Source organism: Epargyreus clarus, unplaced genomic scaffold (genome assembly GCF_041222505.1).
Source record: "Epargyreus clarus isolate Ecla_fem2 unplaced genomic scaffold, WU_Ecla_fem_2.2 ptg000034l, whole genome shotgun sequence".
In the NCBI taxonomy this organism is placed as follows: Eukaryota; Metazoa; Arthropoda; class Insecta; order Lepidoptera; family Hesperiidae; genus Epargyreus; species Epargyreus clarus.
Window position 1 is genome coordinate 1,574,569 of NW_027332239.1, and position 21,440 is coordinate 1,596,008.

The window sequence follows — 21,440 nt, forward strand, 5'->3', positions numbered from 1 at the left end:
TTTATTTTTCAAGCTATCCCAATCTTGCAGGGTAGACTTAGTCTACAGGCATGGACACCCTTCGGAAATATAGAACCTAAATCTAAACTTAATGGAAATAAAGTATATAAAGTCAGGTGACTTATTGAAAGGTAATATTCCTTTGAAATATTCCTACACGCTACATTATTACAAAAGTTTCACAAGAATAACGTACAGAATTTAGATTTAAGGTACTGTCGCTAACTTTGGCGACAGCAACGTGTTTCTAAACCACGTGTGATATATTGCTTAACTTTGGGTCGAGGTTTTTTAAGATTAATATGAGCTATACACGCATTGAAGCATAGCTTTGCAAAGAAATAATTTTGTCGTGCTGTCCTGGCAGTCAGCACTGGTCCTTAGCCATATGCGAGTAAAAACACTAGTGTTAAAAGGGACACATTCTTATATTTAGAAATATCAGCCTCCTAAATCATTTTGTCCAAGGTACAAAACCGTGCCTTTTGATTCACAAAAAACTTTCAACCACAAAAGTCTCTGTCCTACCGTATAAAAAGTGCGTAGATGTCTCGTGTGTCACACTACATCGTCTGCCGACATCTAGACCAACACAGTGGTTCAATTAGCACATCTAGAGTAGGCCAGCACGTACAAGGATGGCGGGAATAATGGAGCTGTAACGGTCGCCTGCTTTACATGCCGCGCACGGAGGCGACGGTCCCATTGTCTCACCACAGTCACCACACGTCACGTGACCTAGGGTTGCCAGGTTAAGGGATTTCTGCCGAACCTTCGGGAAAACCTTAAGGCATTAATTAACAAATATTGGGCAGGTCTGAAATAATCATATTTACCTACATAGTGTTGGTACCACTAAATGTAACCTTATAAACAGCTTACATTTATAAAATTTATACACATTTAAAAACAACACACTTTTCCATTATTTATTTTAAAATCGTTATCGTAGAAATAATAATGTTTGAATATTAAAATCAGTTTAAATAAATACGACACAAATGTAAATTAAAGAATGTTCTAAATTTGAAAAGACGAATATAGAAATAATTTGCCTACTAAGAAAATATAGAAATGCATGACTAGACAGTATTCTTTATAACAGAAAATGACACTAATTACTTGCATAATGACTAACTAAATGTGTAACAATACTTTCAAAGCCAGGCGAACGAAAAATACTCCCAAAATAAAGAGCACTGTTAACTTAATTACGTTAAACTCAGTCTTTACCCGTGTAACCTACTCATGTAGACTTATTTTCAGGCGTCTATACTCTATACGTACCATATTACGTGAACCAATTTTTACATTTCTTATCTGCTTCGCCCCTCAATGACTACTCCTACTATATATCAAGACCCCTTCCCCCTCTCGTTTCCACTGAGTATTTCATATATGCTTTTGATTTTTTGCAAACAAAATTGATAAACAAAAATAAATTAATTTGGCTCATATTAGTTTTAAATTATTGGAATAGCAAGCGAGCATGCAGTCCAACTGACGGAAATCTTTAATCAACCCACACCATCACAGAAGCGTTGCTACCCCTTAGGTTGGAAACCCTCGGATAATTGTATATCTCCCTTACCAAACCCTTCAAAGCCAAACACAGCAGTGCTTAACACTATTTAAAACGATGTGCAAGAGCATGATTTTGGAATTCCTTATTTATTTTTGTAATCTTTACACAATTCTTTCATTTTAATATATGTTGGTGAAAACATGACTCATTCATTAAGTACATTTTCTCGACAATACCAAGAATAAAAGTCAAGGATAAAACTCCTTTCTTTTCAGGTTTGTAAAGAGAAAATGCTACCGTTATGAGAATTTATTCCAAATTTAACAATCCTGGTCACCCACTTCCGTCCGTGACTTGTTTGACTAAGACCGAGTAGCGAGTAGCGAATACAGCGAGAGATTGTTTGTAAACTAAACTAACGAACGAGCATACAGTTCATCTGATCAAAGGTAAGTATATGATCACTGCCACCACGTGGACATTTAGTGAATATTCTCATATTGGATTTAAGTTGCATTAAGAACTAAGTAAACGTACCTTACGTTCAAACAGTTGTGTTTTCCATGTCACCGCATATGGTGTTAATTTACATCTGTTTGGGTGGATTACTTCCTACTTCGTTAGATATATATTGTGACAATAAGAGTTAAGCAATGCAATCATGAAGATTAACAGCATGAAATTTGTGATTCATCCGAATTATTAAGCTATACACATTTTAACTTACTTTCACATATCACTATCAGATTGGGTCTACAAATGATTCATAATATAAGTAATTGAATAATACCCAATTCCGGCTTGCCGTCCATAAAATTGAATGGATAGTTGTTAATATGAAATTTAATTTCAGCCCAATTTAATTTAAACCCAAACAGTAACGAATATACAGAGGAAACAGATAACAAGATTTAGTTCCTTAACGATAAATTCCAATCGTAGTGAGACACGTTCCTCTTAACACAAACATCCCGTAAGATAATTTGACGATCACGATTCCTTCCACACTGTATGTATTTCACCAAATAACTCTATCAAGCGTGTGGGTATAATAATTTTGTTCTTATCGAGAATAATTCTGGATTCGAGCGTGACTCACGTGTGAATTACTTACAAATGTTTGAAAATGTGGATGTTAGTTAGCAAATTATTTTTAATTTAACCATTATAAATTCTAACAAGGTTACGGATACGACTTGTCATTATAAATTGGGTAAAACATATAATGTATTTCAAAAATGATAAAATTAACCATGGCAGTGTTACTTTTCTACTTCCGTAGCAGTAGATATCTTACCTTGGCACTTTTAGAGAAAACTCAAGGTAGCTTACCTTTAGTTAGAGAACTGAAGATAGCATAAACTCAAGATAGCATAAATAGAGAGCTATTTATGCTATCTTAAGTTTTCTCTAAAACTACATCAATAGTTGAAATGCTGTTGAAATTATTTCTGTTATTTGATTTGGGTTTGGGAGATGGTGGTGTGGTATGCAGTTATGTCAGCTTAGAGTAGCTCCACTCTAGCTCTCTTCGTGAATATCTTAAGAGATCACCAAGTAATCCATGAGACAAGCAGCTGCGATAAAACCTATGTCCAGCAATAAGCATCTAGGAAAGGAAAGCGATATTTAACATCGGAAACGTAAATTTTCCTACTATGCTTATAAGAATAAGACTTAATATCCTATGCGTATTAAAGGTCAAATTACTTGGATTCATCCAAAAGTCCATTTGGCCGAACCTCTTCACACCAAGTGCCCTTTTAAGTCCATTTACGATTAACCTTTTAGACGCCGATAACACAGAAGCGACGCAAGGCACGGACTGGGATCCTCTTCATCATACTAGCAATTAAAGCATGCAGCAGGCGTGCCAAAGCTGCGACATTTCTTCTTGACATGTTTTGCGCCTCACTTATACCTATATCATATATTAGTAAAGATTACCTACTCACTCCTAAAAAGAAAATGTAACCACTTTTGACAACTGAAATTGTCACTTTCAACTATTTTCGTCTTTGAAAAATATTTAAAAAATGCAATTTTAGAGCAATTACGAACGAAACGACATTTCTCCGCAGTTTTTCTTGTCCGTTCCGCGTAAATTACACCATGACAGTCGGAGACGTACGGCTTCCTTCAATTACAAGGCGGTGAGATATCTATACTAATCTATGACCTATATGGTTTTTTCTTAGTATAGAAAACCGTCTCAGATCTGCACGTCATTGCAACCTGCAGTCCTTCTATCTGACTTGAGCCTAAATCACGCGCGTAATTATACCTTTTATGTGCCTTCGTTGTTACTTGCGAATTTTTAATTTAGATTTGATTTTTTTTATATATAAGTAGCATATATGAATGATGTTAAAAGGTCAGAATCGCCCAAAGACTAATTTCAACCAAATAGAACAGGATCCCTAATTGGAGTCGATGAGTAATTTCAAACCTTGTTGTTGATATCCTGAGAAGTAAAAGCCAGAACCAGAGCACAAAATCATTATACTGTATTTACAAGGTGGAACTAGACCTCAGACAAACGGCAAAGGAACTGACCATCAACTCTACCCATTTTTCAATTAACTCGAAATCCTCTGAATACTTGTTTGCAGTTTCTTAAAATGATAAAAGAAATGAGATAATGAATTAAGGCAGGCAATTAAATGTGAAGAAATTTGAAGGAGTTATTCTGAGAATTTGCATTGGGATGAAACATAGCCAAGTTAATACTTAATAACAATGCAAATCGAGGTTTTCATGAACAAAACTTCGTTACTACAACAAAGTTAAGTAATTAGTGAAGAGTAACATGAAGGAGATTCTATTCAGACATATTTAATTCTACATTAAAATTTAAATGTAACTGGAGTACAATACAATGCAATCTTATATATAAAATTCTCGTGTCACAAACTTAGTTACCGTACTCCTCGGAAACGGCTTTACCGATTTTCACCAAATTTTATATGCATATTCAGCAGGTCTGAGAATCGGCTACTTTTTCTACTTTTATTTATATGGCAACACAATATTTGCCGGGTCAGCTAGTATTATTATTTTTTTAGCCAGTTGAACATACAGTCCACCTCGTGGTAAGTGGCTACTGCCGCCCATGGACATCTGTAATCAACCCCAGATAGGATTAGATATTCCTACCTGAGGTCGGCCACAGATGCGCCGCTACCCCTGAGGACTAAGCTGGAACGCCTCGGAAAAGTTTGTCTCCCGTACCACACCCTTCAAACCGGAACACAGCAGCGCCTGCACTGCTGTTATTAGGCAGAAATAGGTGTGGCGTGGTGCCGCCGGAGTCGAACCACAAAGGATTCTACCACCTTAAACTATATGAAATGATATTATACATGAATTAATACACAAAATTATATTAATTATACGAGTAATGCCTTTTTAAAATATGCTCTAAATAAATAAGACCCTGAACAAAATTATGTTGTTTGGAATATTTTGTACCTACTCAATCCAGTAGAGAAACTCTGACTTAACATTTAAATTATGATATTAAACTACATTTTACGTGTTTAAAGTCCATATGTCTATAACATCCAAGTAATTTATGCAAGTACAAATAAAATTAAAAAAATTATAAAACAAGTTCCACTTAAGCTTAGGAATAAATTACAAAAAATAAATTATTGTTTCTCTAAAACATGATCCCAAGAAGTTTTCACTTTGAAATTTAACCTGAAATAGTTTCGTTTCCAATTTACGAGCTTTCGGAGAGCTTTTAAAGGTAGCGTCAGTACAAACAGAACGTAAAATTGAAGAATTATGCAGATTTTTTAATAAAGCTCGTCGGGAGTGTGAGAGGAATTCTTTTCGTATCGTGTGAGCGCCATACTTGTAAATTCACAACGGTTTGCATCAATTGAACATTTTCTGTCACAAAGCTATGCAGAAAATGCATGCAGTCCACCTGATAGTAAGTGGCTACTGCCGCCCATGTACATCTGTAATCAAGCCCAAATAGGATTAGATATTCTTAACTGAGGTCGGCCACAGATGCGCCGCTATGCTCCTGAGGGCTAAGCTGGAACGCCTCGGAAAAGTATGTCACCCTCATCACACCCTTCAAACCAGAACACAACAGCGTTTAACACTGCTATTATTTGGCAGAAATAGGTGTGGCGGTGGTGCAACCGCAGTCGAATCACAAAACTACCACCTTATTAACTCCAGAGGCATCACCGCCATTTTTTCATCCTAATAACCGCTGTATTAGGTTGTACCGTATTATGGTTTGAAGTTTAAGGTTGGAAATACTTATTAGTATGTATCTTGGCTGCCTGGTATATGAACAAAGCATGCCAACATACTTGTTCCCTAAAATGTAATTGAATCTGTGGCGGACCCTACATAGGACAGTCCGGTTAGGTTGATTATTGTTTTTTTGCATAAGCGGCAGTGACCACTTTACTACTTCTATATTTTAAAAAACGAAGAACTACTAATTTGGTACACTTCCCACATTTCTTAAAATATAAAGCACTGACCTCAGCAGCAATATAAGCGGGTATCACCGACAGCAGGAGGCGCTCCTGTTGTTCCCGTTCGCACTCCAACTTCACACGTTGCTCCAGACAGGTCCTGGTGCCAGCGAACGTGTTCCTGTGGGCACGCTCCGTGAGCGCTCGGTAGTACATGCCGATACCGCTTGCAGAGAGAAGGAGAGATAGCTCGCAGATCAGCTGTAGGAAGAGATAGTATTTGGTCAAATATTCCTATACCTACAGCTTAGCTTTAAAAACAAATTATTATGTTAGTTACTTAGTATAGTTAAATTTAAATGATATTTTAGAAGGTGATAAAGTTCTCTAATTAGTAAGTATTGCTTAAATATAGGTTATGATTTTAAGGATAAGACAATGTTACTGTTTTAGAACATTCTTAACCTAGCTCGAATCCGAGAAATTACATATTTTCCAAAAATCATAAATGTTCATATACCTAACTAAAATAATTCTATTGAATGAAAGGGCGAAAATATCTATAATTTGCAATCAAAACAAATGAATAATGAATGAAATTCTCAATCAAGTTGAAGCAACGATAACAAAAACAATTTCAAATTTCTACGAGCATTTCAGTAAATAATTTCACGATGCGTGCCTACAATCACAATTGCCGCAAGCTCGCGAATGCTAAATATTGCTTATCAAGAACTGCCAGGCGCTTCAATAAAAGGTATTGTTGAACTGTATAAAATTATTATTCTGCAAGAATTATTCAAACAGTTAGAATTAAACATTTTCACTGCATTTAAATGTATATGTTTATTTGTTATGTAAGTATTGGAATTAATAAGACAGGAAACCTAAACACTTTGAGATCTTAAACGTAAATTGTAAACTTAATCTAAATGTAAAATCCTTCTTTAAACGACAAGATCGATTCGTATGTCATCAGCATTCAATTTTATTTATATCTACACATTGAAATTAGTAAAGAAATAGGTAAACAAAAAATGTATACTTTGATTTTGTTTTTTCATTCATAAGCCAATATGAGAATTAATGTTCCTGCCGTAAACTAAACTAGAATAAAATAAGATTTACGTACACCAGAGGCGTAACTATTATATTTACGAATCATTTATTCAAATTTACGTTACGATATTATAGTGTTTGATCATAATTATTTAGTATCCAACTCTTAAAACAGATTCAGAAATCACTGAATTTTAATATTGCTCGTATATTTTTGAGGTTCCGTTACAAATAGACAAAATACAATATTTATGAATAAGTAAGTAGCGTCTCGTAATACTCAAATCCTACATACATTAATTTATTTTTGGTTCAAAACAACAGGTAAAACAGCATCATAATTACCTACGGTTCTATTTTTTACCCACAAAACCTTAAAATCAATTTAATCACGTGAATAAATTATGGGCTTTATGATTTTACTCATCAGCACATGATGGTTTATTAAAAATTAATCATAGTTCTGAATGAAAATTCAAGCCAATCCATATTTAATTGTTCGGAAAATAATGACGTAACGTAATTGATAATTATGTTATTGAACAACAAACTGAAATTCATGTTCAACCCAATTTACTACTACCTAATAATTTAATGTTTTACTAATTACTAAGCATTAGATTTTTATATATTCTTATTCTTATCAAAATAAGAAATAAACTTTGATTTCTGTGACGTCTTTGACGTCTTTGACGACTTTGACGTCTGTGATTAAATATAGATTTAATATTTATTTGTGATTAAATACGCTATAGTAGTGTAGGGAAACAAATAAGTTATACACGTTAACGTACAAACTTGCGAAAAATGCGATCCCCAATGCTGACAATGCATATATAAATATTTGTCACACAAATTTGTGTCACTGGAATGATACACATAAAATCGTCAAATTATGTATTAGAATATTTAAGTATTTTTTTATTTAAGATCCTAACGTTAGGGAGCAAACACAATAGCCAGATAATTGCTTCCCAATTTATTTAGTCTATGGCAGCAAGTTCATTATAACAATTTCCAATTTACCATCGACAATACGTGGTCGATGCTGTAAAGAGAAACTTGATTGGTTTTGCGAGCGGACGCATGGAATCTGGATTTCCAAGTTTCGAAGTAATTTTCAATTTAGTTACGCTACACTAAGCTGACTTAGCGGAAATTTAATAGAAAATTTAATTAAAACAATGCACATTTTGTGTCAACATAAAATTTAATGCTAAAAAAACGATACAAAGTATGCTTAGATACTTGTGATTGGCCACCATTCTAAAAAGTAACATATAAATCTCAGTTATTTTCTTTTTATATACCTTAGCGTTCTAACTTAGTCCTCACCTGTCACCGACTTCGGGCAGAACTCCAACCTTTATAATTAACAGACCTTCATGGACAACAACCTAATACCAATATGGCGAAAGATGCTTACCTGTTGATAGAATTGTCCCTCCTGTCCATGGGGACCCAGGCCTATAGCTAGGCCCATGTAGGCGAGGGTTAAAGCAGCTGACATCACTAGCGCTATGGACCGCGCTATAGGCATCATTGTATGCACCATCTGAAACAATAGCATAAATATCCAGTGATGAAGATAAATAGCTAATATGTTAGTTTAGTACGTTTTGTACGCAGGTTGACTCAATGGACAAAATTCAAAAATAAACACAAGAGGACTTCTGCTAAATTTCCTCCTTAAATAAGCCTACGTTAAGTTATTATTTTTTAAGGCTGATGTTTCAATATGCCATTATTAACCCTATTTTGGGCATCGGTCTACTCGAAATGTGAGTGATTTAGGCAATTGTCTATCGTCCTGGCCAAATGTGGATTGACAGACTTCACCCACCCTTAAAACTTTTTTTAAAAAAACAGGCATGCTGGTTTCCTCACGGTGATTTCTTGTATTGTTTAAGCAAGTGATGATTTATTTACAATATGCGCATAACCTTCAAATATGGTAAAGAGAGAATAAGTAAAGTAAAGTAGAATCTGGAATTCGACCCACGGGCCTCCGATTTAAATGTCGTGTTTCTAAGCATAGACAATCACTGCTTCTGCAAGACGCATGTTTAAAGGCTATTTATTATATTTTAAGGCTAGTATAATAGGTCATATAAGGTCTGTTATTTTTGGGCTTGGAGTCTAACGCCCACAGTTATTTACCTGGATGGCTTCTTGGTAACAAGCAGAATTTATATCGAAGGCTTATTCTATAACAACAACGCTAACAGCGTCATTAAACATAACATAATATGATGTTGCAACAATTTAATGTCGCAACGGTTAAAATCATACTGGAACTCTTCTTACTTAGCATTCGTTGACATAACAAAAGTCGTAAACTGCACGCTATATAATAATAAATAAAAAATAACAATGTCAACTATACAGTCGTGCTATAATTACAAGTAAGAACAGAAACTTGTCCAATTAAAACAAACTTTTTACCTTTATGGACAACTATAATAAAACTTCTAGTAGCCACAAATAAAAGGAATTGTAGCTACGAATGCTACAATTGCATCTGTTTTTTTAGCGCTTTGGATTAAAAGCTCTTGTTGTTGTTAACTTTAAAGTACACTTAGTTTACAATGGGACTTTCTTGTTTGTCGACTTTGTAATAAAGATGAAGTAATTCTATTGTGGCTAGTGTTACGACTAAAGTAATTATAGTAAGTAGTAGGTAATTCATAAAGATAAAGTAAACGTCAATCATTTTCATGACGTCATCACGTAATTGGTCATTACAAAACCTAACTTTGCATTTCGGTGGATATGGATGGTGTTTGATTTAGATATGAGGCCTCTTATCATCATCATCAGGCATCTTAGTCCTCAGAAATTGCGACGGGTCTGTGATCGACTTCTGGTAAAACTTTATTTGGTTACATTGGTTACATGTCCATGGGCGGCAGTAACCACATACCATCATATTGACTGCTTATTTGCTTGTCTGTTTCTTTAAAAAGTTTAGTAAAGGCAAAAAATGTTGTGGGGATGATGCATTCACAGGTATATCAATAAGTTCCATTTTATTTCGAGTATACCTACTAGATAATGCATAATTTTCTACAAATTGAATAAATCTTTAATAAGCAAGATTTATTAAACAAGATGTCACAAAACAACGAATAAACGAAACAGCTGCAGGGAACGACAAACTTTCCTCTGCTGAAGGGTAGCTTTTTGTAGCTACAAAGACAAGTTAGGGATGTCGTGTAATTGGCCGAAGAACATTTCCGCGTTATAGCAGAATGGTGGTGTATGCTCTAGATGTTTCCCATTTGTGGATATACATTTCACATAAAAGGTATAGCCAGGCAGTTTTCTGGACATTTATGTTAAATAAGTTTTTCGCACAAATCGACATAAAATCCTATACAAACGTAAGGTGAAAACAATTGATCTATCTTGAGGCGTCCGCCACATTGGATTTCCAAGGACTTCAATGAGCTAATCATTCATTTTCATCAAAACCAAAGATATCAAAATTTCAGCTCAATTGGTTAGGGTTGATTGGTTTAAAATTCGGTTACAATATTTGACCCACATATTCAAATGAAGTAATAAGGCAAATTAAATAAATGCAAAATTACTGAAACAATATAAAAACTACATTAATTTGAAACAGCCAACCCTATAACAAGTTCAGCCCGCACCCGTCATGAGTGCACCCTTGCGTGAAACTCCACAAGGGAAATTGAATTGGGTTTTAGTTTTCTTTTCCTAAACCATATATGCAAACCATATATGCAAAGTTGCAGTGATATGATACATAGTGCTTGTACAGTGTGAACGGAATACGAATGTCTAGTAGGTATTCTCTAAATTACTAACAATAGCAACTCGGATTTTAATCTCGATACATTACCAACTTAGTTACTACAAGACAACTGATTTATTAGCAACAAATACTAAAAATAAAAAAGTTGAAAATAAATGGGGGTCGCCATACAAGAATCCGCTATTTTTCGACGGTTTTCGCTTTATCTACTGAAACGTAATAGGTAGATGGTTGAAATAAGTAAAAAAAAATAAAAAACAAAAACTGAAAATATTGGTGGTACGGAACCCTCCGACTTGCACTTGGCCAATTATTACACTACTTTATTTCCTTTCGGACTTCATATACCTTTGGCAAGTTCTTTCACGGAATTCCCTAAGGCGTGTAAGTTTCCTCATGATGTTTTCCTTCAACGTTAAGGATAATTATATTGTGTCTTCGCTAACGACGCTAATTACAGAGGCATGTCAAAATTCTTCACATACGATCGTAAAGTTTATCTCCTTTCCACATTCGAAATCGAGACTGTCACTGGTGACTTTTGAATTTAATATTAAATACTCTGCTGAATTACATTTCTACAGTTTAGAACTACATATAAAAAACGCTTTCTGCACTCACTGCCCCACACTAGGATTTCCTGTGTCGTGGGCGCCGTTGACACACACAGACAAATACACAAACATCCATACCCGGTGTCCGGTCTGCCACGCGGGGCCACTATATTATGTTTTGTATATTCGTATGCGAATTTAGATTATTACTATTTGAGGGTGAGAAACGAAACTGCTGAAAAACTTTAAGACAAGGTAGTCAAACATTAATTTCCCTATGGAACAGAACTTGCCCCGGCACCTGCCTAATTTTTTTTAATTAAGGTTTCAATTCAAAAATTTTATGAATCGTAAATGTAGAGCGCGGTACATTTTAAGTTGCAGTAATTAAATCGGTGTCAGCCGTTTTAAATTTATGGAACCCAGTACAAAAGTAAGGCGAAATTTGTCTTTTACACCTTCTTATAACGGAAACAAAGTAAAATAATTTTCAAATTGCTTTGTATAACTAAGTAATTAAAATGGAAGTGGAAAAATGTATTTTATATTTTTCCTTCTCGCAGCCTTATATTTATAAAAGTTATATAGAATAGAATATAGTTTATTTATAGAAGCGTATACTTTTTGCATAATCTCGACATTTAATAAAACATATTTTATTATAAATAAAATTAAGTAGATGTATTTTATATTTATTATGTTGTTATTTTTTAAGCAGAAGTAGAAGTAGAAAACGGTGTTGCAAATGTGCATAGTCGACGGTGACTGTTTTCCATCATTTAGCCCGTCTCCTTCATCGGATACATCCATCCAGCATAAAAAATACTGCTCTCAACCTGATGTTAGTAAACCATAGATCAGATGAAACCTAAAAACGACCACAATTGTGTTCCCACCCCTATTAACTAAGTTGGATTTCCTTGTATAAGTATTACCTACCTTACCGCACTATTCATTCCAGCTACCTTAACGACCTAGTAATCTATTATGTTTATCGTGTCTCTTGTAAACCCCTGTAACCGCGGGGGTAACGAGATATGCAAATTGCAACTAATTATGCGCACTCAGCAGTATTGTGCCTAAAAGCGGTCCCATTTTAATATAACTTCCTTGACTTTAACTCTTTTACGCGAACAAATTGCAATTACGTAAATTAATGTTCAAATTATGATTATCAAGTGCTTGTCATGTATACAATAGATAGGGCATAGATAACATAATTTATAACATTTGTATATTCTATGCACATTTGCGGGAAAAATCAACATATGTGTCGTGTCGGATTAATATGTGACGTGTGAAACGTCTTCAAACTGCCTATAAAACTTTTAACTAATTAAAAAAGTATCTGGGCCTTTAATTTTTATACAGCTGACGTACATTCTAAGTTAAAGAAGCTAAGCGAAGATACAAATCTTATTTTAATAGAAGATTAATTTTAGAAGCAACTTTTAAGATATATTTCCCAATTTGGTTTTATTACGGAGCCGTCAATAGCGTTCATTAGTGCTATTATTCTGTAGCTGGAATAACTGAATTTTCGCTCCAATACCGTTGATTGATCCCCGATGCTGGCTTTAACAGCTAATTATATAACAAACGACGCCGGCAAAGTTCGCTTATTGACGGTTTAACTTTGTACTATATTTTGATAAAGGATGTTGGGGAGCTACAAATTTCCTTAAATAAAATTTGATAATAATCTGTTCGCATAAATACGATAATAATAAAACCTAAAATGCGTAGCAGCCCCCATACTGAACTAACAAGTAGAAAGTTCCGATGTTAATCCCCGGCCAGGCCACACGAACAATAGTTTTCAATTTTTCGGTTTAATTTTTCACAATATTGTAAGTTTTTAAATTTATCGATTATAATGGTCCAAATGCAACGATATGTATTAAATATCACCAGGTTTACTTACTTGCTCCTTAGATTTCAAAGAAGTCCTAGCATCTATACAAATTTCCAACTTTTAAAAATTTTTAAAATCATACAATTGAGCTACTTCACAAAATTTCCATTTATGCTATACCAAAGATTAGTTGAAAAATCTATTTCGAAAAGGACTACTTACGAAGTATGATTCGGTTCGATTTTATATTCACATCATGATTGCGCGGTATGAATGCGCTCATTATACCTCAACTATCACTTTTTCTGGCCAAATATGGAACTGAATTACGAGTTTTCCAACAATAAGTTTGTTACATTTATATATTTGTGCCTCACAATATTGTAAATGAACAAAAGGCATTCTTATTTTTTTATAATATAGGAGTAGCAGACGAGCATGCAGTCCACCTGATAATAAGTGGCTACTGCCGCCCATGGACATCTGTAATCAACCCCAGATAGGATTAGATGTTACCACCTGAGGTCGGCCACAGATGCGCTGCTACCCCTCAGGACTAAGCTGGAACGCCTCGGAAAAGTATGTCTCCTTTACCACACCCTTCAAAACGGAACACAACAGCGCCTAACGCTGCTGTTATTAGGCGTGGCGGTGGTGCCGCCGGAGTCGAACCACTTCAAAACCACCTTCAAATCATGTTAAAAGTTCTATCAATATCAATAAATATACAAAAGTACCCAAACCACCTAATAGAATAAAGGAGTGCATCATCACAACAAAAAAGGTCTGACACACATGACGAAAGACAGCAGCTGTGGTGTGAACAATTTTACTCATGCACTATTCAACCATTTGGCCTCCTGTAAATGCTCACACATATAAGTGTCGGGGTACAGAGGAATCGCCACTTACATGTGTGAGAAGTTAGTAAATGCAGTCTGTAGATGAATAACTCAGCAACGGATTTAATCCCTTTGCCTCCTACATATGCACGAGAAAGAGACACTGACAGAAGTGGGACTTCTCTAAATGGCACCAAATAATGCATAGTTATATGTCATTGTTTGAAAATTAACACCGAAATAGATTTCATAAACTTTTCGTGGCAAGCTGACAACTTTAAACAAAGGAAAACCCTTAATTACGAATGTAAATTAATTACAGTTGTTTTCCTTTTTCTCGCTTCCTAATTGGCTAGGTTCTTCGTGGACCCCCAATTAATTAAATCTCACATTATATTCGTATAATCACATTTTCACAATTCACACAAACAATTTTACGGTTCCATAGAAGTGTATCGTGTGCGCTATGTGGTGAAGGAAATAACAGAATGACAGAATAACAGAAAGGAAATGTACAGAAAATAATCATGCAATGTAAAGTTCGAATAGACTATTTCTTTATTTACGCCTGTTGGGAATCTACACTCTTAACCAATTTTTGTCTACAATAGTTTGAAATTTGACAATTTAGGTTAGTTAAGATTGTAAGGCGTTAGTACCTATTCTACCTATAATGGTTACTATAGACAAATTGGAAAACCCTATCAATATCTACCTGCTTACATTTATGCTTAATTAATTAGTACCACCGTACTCTTTTAACCGAAAACAAATAGCGCTATTTCTCTGTTAGGAACTAATAAGACAGGGTAGACAAACAAGCGGCGTTCCGCAGTTTATCTTGATCGTAACTGATCTACAGGATTCAACAACATAGGGTGCGGTCAAAACTTGGTTGTGTGATCACTTTTCATTATATTTTCTTTGGAGTACGTCAGGCCGACGGTCTCTCAATTAAATTCAATAATTCTAATTTACTTATGAGTAGTTTAAAAGTATGTAATACAAGTTATAGTCCGCGTAAAACTGCTAGTCCGCTCTGAATAGATATGAATCGTGTGGCCATAGTAAATTGTATGACTACACCTTCTCGCAACAACTTCAGAGCGGACTAGCAGTTTGGCGGGGACTATACCTACTAACCTAGATATTCAAAGTAGAATTTGGTCCAAATTTCCAATTGTGCGAATTAACGTTTGCCTACAATTGGAACAGATAAGAACATTCAATCAATTATTGCACTCGTATAAATAAATGCATTAGAATCACGATTTCTCACACTACTTACCAGTATTAAAGCAAACAGCGGTAACGGTGCATGATGAGTGGCCATCAGAGTGCCGACGCCCAGACAGAGTGTGACCAGCACGGAGCCGGAGAGCGCGAGCGCCTCCCACTCCGCCGCCGCCGGTAGCAGCGCCATCGCCAACACCACCGACAGCACGAAGATGATGACCGACAGCGCTGCGATTGCTGTCGCTTGTGAGGACAGTTCCTGTGACAAAAGCATGAGATTAAGATTAAGCTTCTTCACTGGAATTCATAACATCATTAACCCATCACTGTCCCATTGCTAAGCACGGGTCTCCTCTCAGAATGAGAAGGATTAGGCCATAGTCCACCGCGCTGGCCAAGTGCGTAATGGTAGACTTCACATACCTATGAGATTTTATTTTTATAAATCTCTCAGGTATGCAGGTTTCCTCACGATTTTTTCCTTCACCGTTTAAGCAAGTGATAACTAATTTTTAATGCGCGCATAATTTTGAAAAATCGCATGTGAGTGCCTGAGATTTGAACCTCGGACCCCTCAATCCAGAGGCCGAGTTTCTTAACCACTAGGCTACCACTGCTTGCATAACGAACAAAATTTCAGTTAACCTTTTCAGACCAGCTGTGTATCAGGCTCGTGCGAGACTATGAAACCAAAGGAAAAAAAGTAGATCAAAAATCTTCGTTTATAAGCCTTTTGGCTTCGTAAGCCAAAATGCTTTAATCCGGTGCGTGGTACTTTAACATAAAACGTTAGAGACTTATGAACGATATAAATAATTTGCCAATTACTGATATTGCCCAAAAGCCTTTAAGGGCTAATACATACTTATCGGCATTCTCAATTCACAAATCTCCAGTCACTTAGAAATTTAAATGATAAATTTACATTTCTGTTCTCAATTTGGGTGTTTATGTATGTATTTGTGTATGTCGATGGCCCAAACGTCACAGAGAATTCTAATGTGAGGTTAAGTGCTTCGAAAGCTTTTAAATCAGCGAGTAACAACAGACGAATCACGACAAACGATTAATATTCAAGAGCAATGCTGTCAAAAGACCCACATCAAAGCCGCCAACTACAGCCATTCAATTTACGTCCATTGCAGGAACACGGAACTGTACATTGTACATACATACATACATATATGATTTACCTACCATGTACCTCCATAATAGGAGCGTTATCCCAAATGTATAAATGATTTGGCTAAACAACCTATTAATTATTTAGAATGATAGTTAACACATAACCGTATGGTGTCCTTATAAACAAAGACTAAATATGGCTGTAACCTTTGATATCATACATATTGTGTGATCACTGATCAATGATCAATTGATCATGTGTGGTATATATTATATTTTAGCTATTTCATAGATTATGCTTAAGATTAGCTACTTAAGGTTTTGATACTTACTTCATAATATACCAAATGTCTACAATTTTAGAATGGTAAGAGTACGTGTGTTCCTTATGTAGGTAGTAAATAATAAATCTTTCAACCACGCCATCAGTTTTCGATTTTAATTAAAAGTATTTGATGAATTTTCGCTATTAAGTGATGGCGTTATAAATATCGATATTTGATAAATAGATAGACAGCAAAGATGTCACTAAATCAGGACATCCCCTACAAGTATGTAACGTAACATCATATCATGTAGAACACAAAAACGCCTAACTGCTGCTGTAAGGGAGAAAAAAATGTCTAATGTGCACACAGGCGACCCAGTTTTACCTTTAAACTCATTCTGACCTTTTACCATTTAGCATTTGTACTAAAAGTCGTCAACTTTCAAGTCATGACAATCTCGCGAGTCAACAAAATCCGACAAAGGCGGCCCGGGTCACCGCCTCCGGTGACACCTTTGTGATCTTCCTGCTTTGTTTGTGTGTCTCCAGTTATCGTTACCTTTGCACTGGATTTTAAATGTCGTGCATTCTTGATTTTACAAAGCATTGCGGCACATAGCGAAAGATGAGAATAAAGCATACGTGCGATTTATATATTAATTGTAACTTATGTTACGTGTCTGAAAAATCTATATCATGTGAAATTTGTATCAAAATTGGATTCAAACAAAATGACACATAAAAGGATATTTAAAAATATATTTTATAGATCACTGACATACTTTTAAGAAGTCACAAACGCACACTGGACAGTGAAGATATAGGTATTTTGTTGTACAGATATTGCAGGATCTTTTATGATACGACATGGCATTCGTAACATAGCCTTATAATTATCATGTAACATACCCTCCCACTCACTTCAGTTATATGTTGTTGGGTATATAAATAAGCTTACTCCCTAGGTTGAATAGTGACCATTTCGAAATAATTAGGTCATTTTGCACTGACAACTAGATAGGGGACAATGAAAGCAATTAAGAAGGTCCAATTCCAACGAACACACTCCAATTATTGCGCCCTTAACGAAGCTTCAAGACATGTGGATACAAAGGAATATACATCTTAACTATGAGACAAAGGAATGACTTTTAGTTAAAGGTACAAAGTGCTTATTTGCAGGAAATCTTATTATTCACACGTACCAGAACAATTGCGTGAGTGGGCGCTGTACGAAAATGCATAGTTTTGTTCACACTGACCACATTTTGCCGTCTATCAGCAGTATAGACGATACTAACTACATCAAAACGTAGCCACTAGCTACACCGCGTATGAAAGCCCGACTATTTTCGCCAACATTTACTTAACATTTCGTTAACATTTTTGTAGTTACCACAAACCACAATGCAGTAAGAAGCTGCAGCAATCTATTCACACATAACCACTACTCATTTGCTACACTACTCGTAGCGAAAAATCATTACTGCGTTTTATAGTTACGGGATGTGTGAATAGGCACTAAAAGTTTTATTCCGCGGAAAATTTTATAGGAAAGGCTAATCAGTGTGTCTGGCATTTATGTTTATTCTATTTGCGGTTGCAGATAATTTTCAATAAACTTGTTACGCAATTTTATCGTGGAAAGTTAAGGTTTAAGTGAATTAAAGATGGAATTAAATAATATTTACGACTGTTGCACAGGACAAAGTAATGAGTAAAGGATTTTAAATATATTTGAAAATGGCTTGGATTTAACAGATTTATATGACCAGATTTTTCAGAGATACCTCATTTCATTTAATGTAATATATATTAGAGTGTTTGTCCACTGCTGCCTTCACCGGACCGTCACCGAGAACGAGGTTATTTCGGGCCGACTTTAATAATAATAATAATAATAATACTCTTTATTGTACCATAAAATGAAATAGAACATAAAATGAAAACATACAATTTAGGACGACACAAAAGGCGGTCTTATCGCTAAAACAGCGATTTCTTCCAGACAACCTTAGGGTGAGGAGTTAAAGAAAGTATGAAATACAATAAAAGGTAGGGTGCAAAATTATTAAAATGTTAACTAATAATATGTAAAATGAAGTGTAAGATAAGGGATAGCAGTAGGAGAAGAATAAATAAGTAAAAGGGAAAGAAGCTAATAATTAAATTTAGAAACAAAGTATGATTAATAGCAAGAGCACAACTTTAGAGAAGGAATAAAGTTAGAGTTGAAGGTAGTGAGATTTGACTAGTTTTTTGAAGGAGTATAGGGACTGGGAGTTACGAATAGATACTGGGAGGGAGTTCCAAAGACGGATAGCTGAAACAGTGAAGGATTTTTTATAAAAGGAAGTTGAGTGAGAAGGCGTATAGAGAGCAAGATTTTCTGTAGAACGGAGAGATCGGTCATGGGACAAGTGTAGAAACTGGAAGTGTTGTTTGAGGTAGGGAGGCGCAGTTGGATTAAATAGTAAACAATAGAGAAGAGATAGAATGTGAGCATTCCGGCGAAGGCGAATTGGGAGCCACTTGAGTTTAGTGCGATATTCAGAGATATGGTCATATTTTCGTAATCCAAATATGAACCGTATACACAAATTTTGAAGACGCTCAAGCTTATCTAATTGCTCCACGGTAATGTCAGGATAACACACATCAGCGTAGTCAAGTATAGGTAGAAGTAATGATTGTGCAAGCGTTATTTTAGTGGGAATAGGTAAAACATAGGTTAAACATAGGTAAAACTTTAATATGAAGTGACGGACTTGTGGTGGACACGCGGCTGTAGTAAATGTATGGGCCCTTATTTTGGCGCCGTCATCTCGTTCACGGTGACGGTCCGGTGACGGCGGCGGTGGACAAACGCTCTTAGGGTCCTAATATACGAGCGCCACCCGCGTCGGTGACGATCGACGACAATGTTGACATGAGCGACTTACGTTGACGTGAACAGTCGCTTGTATGTTAGCTCATTGTCGCCCGTGTGTTTAATCCCTAATGCTCGCTATTATTTACTTAAAATTTTAAATACCTAAACGTTTGTCACTGTTGAAATGCAGTAGCAGTAATTAATAAAGACAAAAGATTGTTTGCATTGTTTTATTTTTTGTTCAGTTACGATTATGAATTAAAATAAATTTACAAACAATTGGACATTAGTGACAATTACTAAAGTCCTATTGTGTTTTTATATCCCTTATTAATAAATAATGAACGAGTGACTTAAATATTATATATCTAAGGAGCCACTCCCCTTACTTGGTAGTTTACATAAAAATTATATTTAACCAATCGACTTGTAGAAATATTGAAGCAAATATTATCGATATAATTTTGAAGATAATTATATATATCGTTGCAATCATTGCAAATAGCCAACCGCTACGAATAGTAATACTCGGCAAAATAAAAGAATCCAAATTAGATTTCCAACTAGGAGAAAATTCAAAAATAGTGATTTATCAGAATAAATAGTTTAAAGTCTTGATTTTCGTACTTCACACCAAGATGTTCATTGAACTCACCGACCTTTAACAAATTGATAAAACAGGTCTAGAACCACATTCAACCAATTTGATTCTCAATTCACAAATATAGACTACCTACGAGACTACATCTGAGTCAGACATTTGATGTCAATACTTTTAATATCCTTAGGGATATGTGAATACCCTATATTTAAGATTGGTGTCAGAGGTAGCAGGTAATAAATCCAATTTGCAAGTCTTGAATGGTTCACGGCGCTATAATATTCCCTCGGTTGATATTCGAATATATATATTATTATGTTACTCTTAAGAATTATAGTATTCTGTATTGTTTGTAGTTTTAATCCTAATGAGATATGAAGACGATTCATGACGTAAGTCTTTGATGTCATATAAGTAGCAATCGAGCATGCTGTCCACTGGATAATAAGTAGCCACTGCCACCCTTGAATATTTGTTATCAACCCCAGATAAGACTGGCGTCCTACTTGAGGCCAGGCACAGATGCGTTACTTCCTCTAAGTACAAACAATTGAACAACAATTGAATAGATATAAATATGTGTGACGATTTCAAGTTCTATTATTGCCTTCAAGTTCTCCTCACGATGACTTTCTTCACATTCAAAACAGGTCATAATTATTTTTTGATACACATGTATCTAACTTCTACAGTATGCTAAACTTTAGCCACATTACTATCGCTTCATAATATATCTGTCTGGTTAAAAGCAAATATCCGACTCTTTAATGTGAGAGCTATTTTCTGGATTTACTGCCTGAACCAGTAGGATCTCGTCCGAGTTAAATAGGGACTTCCTTCCGGTCGGATACTTCCGGTCGACATGGTTAGTAGCCTGCTATCCCAATGAGGCGGAAGTTCCACTAATGGAATGAAATTGTTAAAAAATAAAAGTGAAGTATATCCCTCTGAACACTTGTTTTGTAAAAAAAACCGATGATGCTCCGTTTCCGATGTTTATTTCTAGTAAGGTAGTTCTTTGAATGAGTTTAAGATCCGAGATTAGAATCCGAGATCACCTCAGCAAAATAATTTTCCAACTAAGTCGGAAAATAATTATAAGTTACCTTTGAGGTAAATGACAGTATCGCGAGATAACCTACACTGGGACTTCTGTAAAGAAAATGATCCTAAGATTACACCGTCCAGGTGGTGAACTTAGTTGTGGTGGTGCCTTAGCCCTTTTCACTCTAAAAAGATCCGCGTGCCTAGCAGTGGAAAAGTAATGGACTGTTAAT

The 21,440-nt window shown here is 35.4% G+C and overlaps 2 protein-coding genes across 13 annotated transcripts in view; one reads left to right on the top strand and one right to left on the bottom strand.

Moving 5' to 3' along the window:
• Positions 1-21,440, bottom strand: part of LOC140756121 (adenylate cyclase type 2) — a 161,146-nt gene that overhangs the window by 92,757 nt on the left and 46,949 nt on the right. For all 3 annotated transcript variants that reach the window (XM_073091548.1, XM_073091547.1, XM_073091549.1), the window contains exons 3-5: positions 15,350-15,556; positions 8,456-8,584; positions 6,037-6,231 (exon numbers count right to left, since the gene is read on the bottom strand). In XM_073091548.1, coding sequence (XP_072947649.1) covers positions 6,037-6,231; positions 8,456-8,584; positions 15,350-15,556 — 531 coding nt within the window. The remainder of the gene's footprint in view (positions 1-6,036; positions 6,232-8,455; positions 8,585-15,349; positions 15,557-21,440) is intronic.
• The window catches only part of LOC140756122 (uncharacterized), a 163,286-nt gene that overhangs the window by 83,652 nt on the left and 58,194 nt on the right, over positions 1-21,440 (top strand). The gene's annotated exons all lie outside the window — the stretch shown is intronic.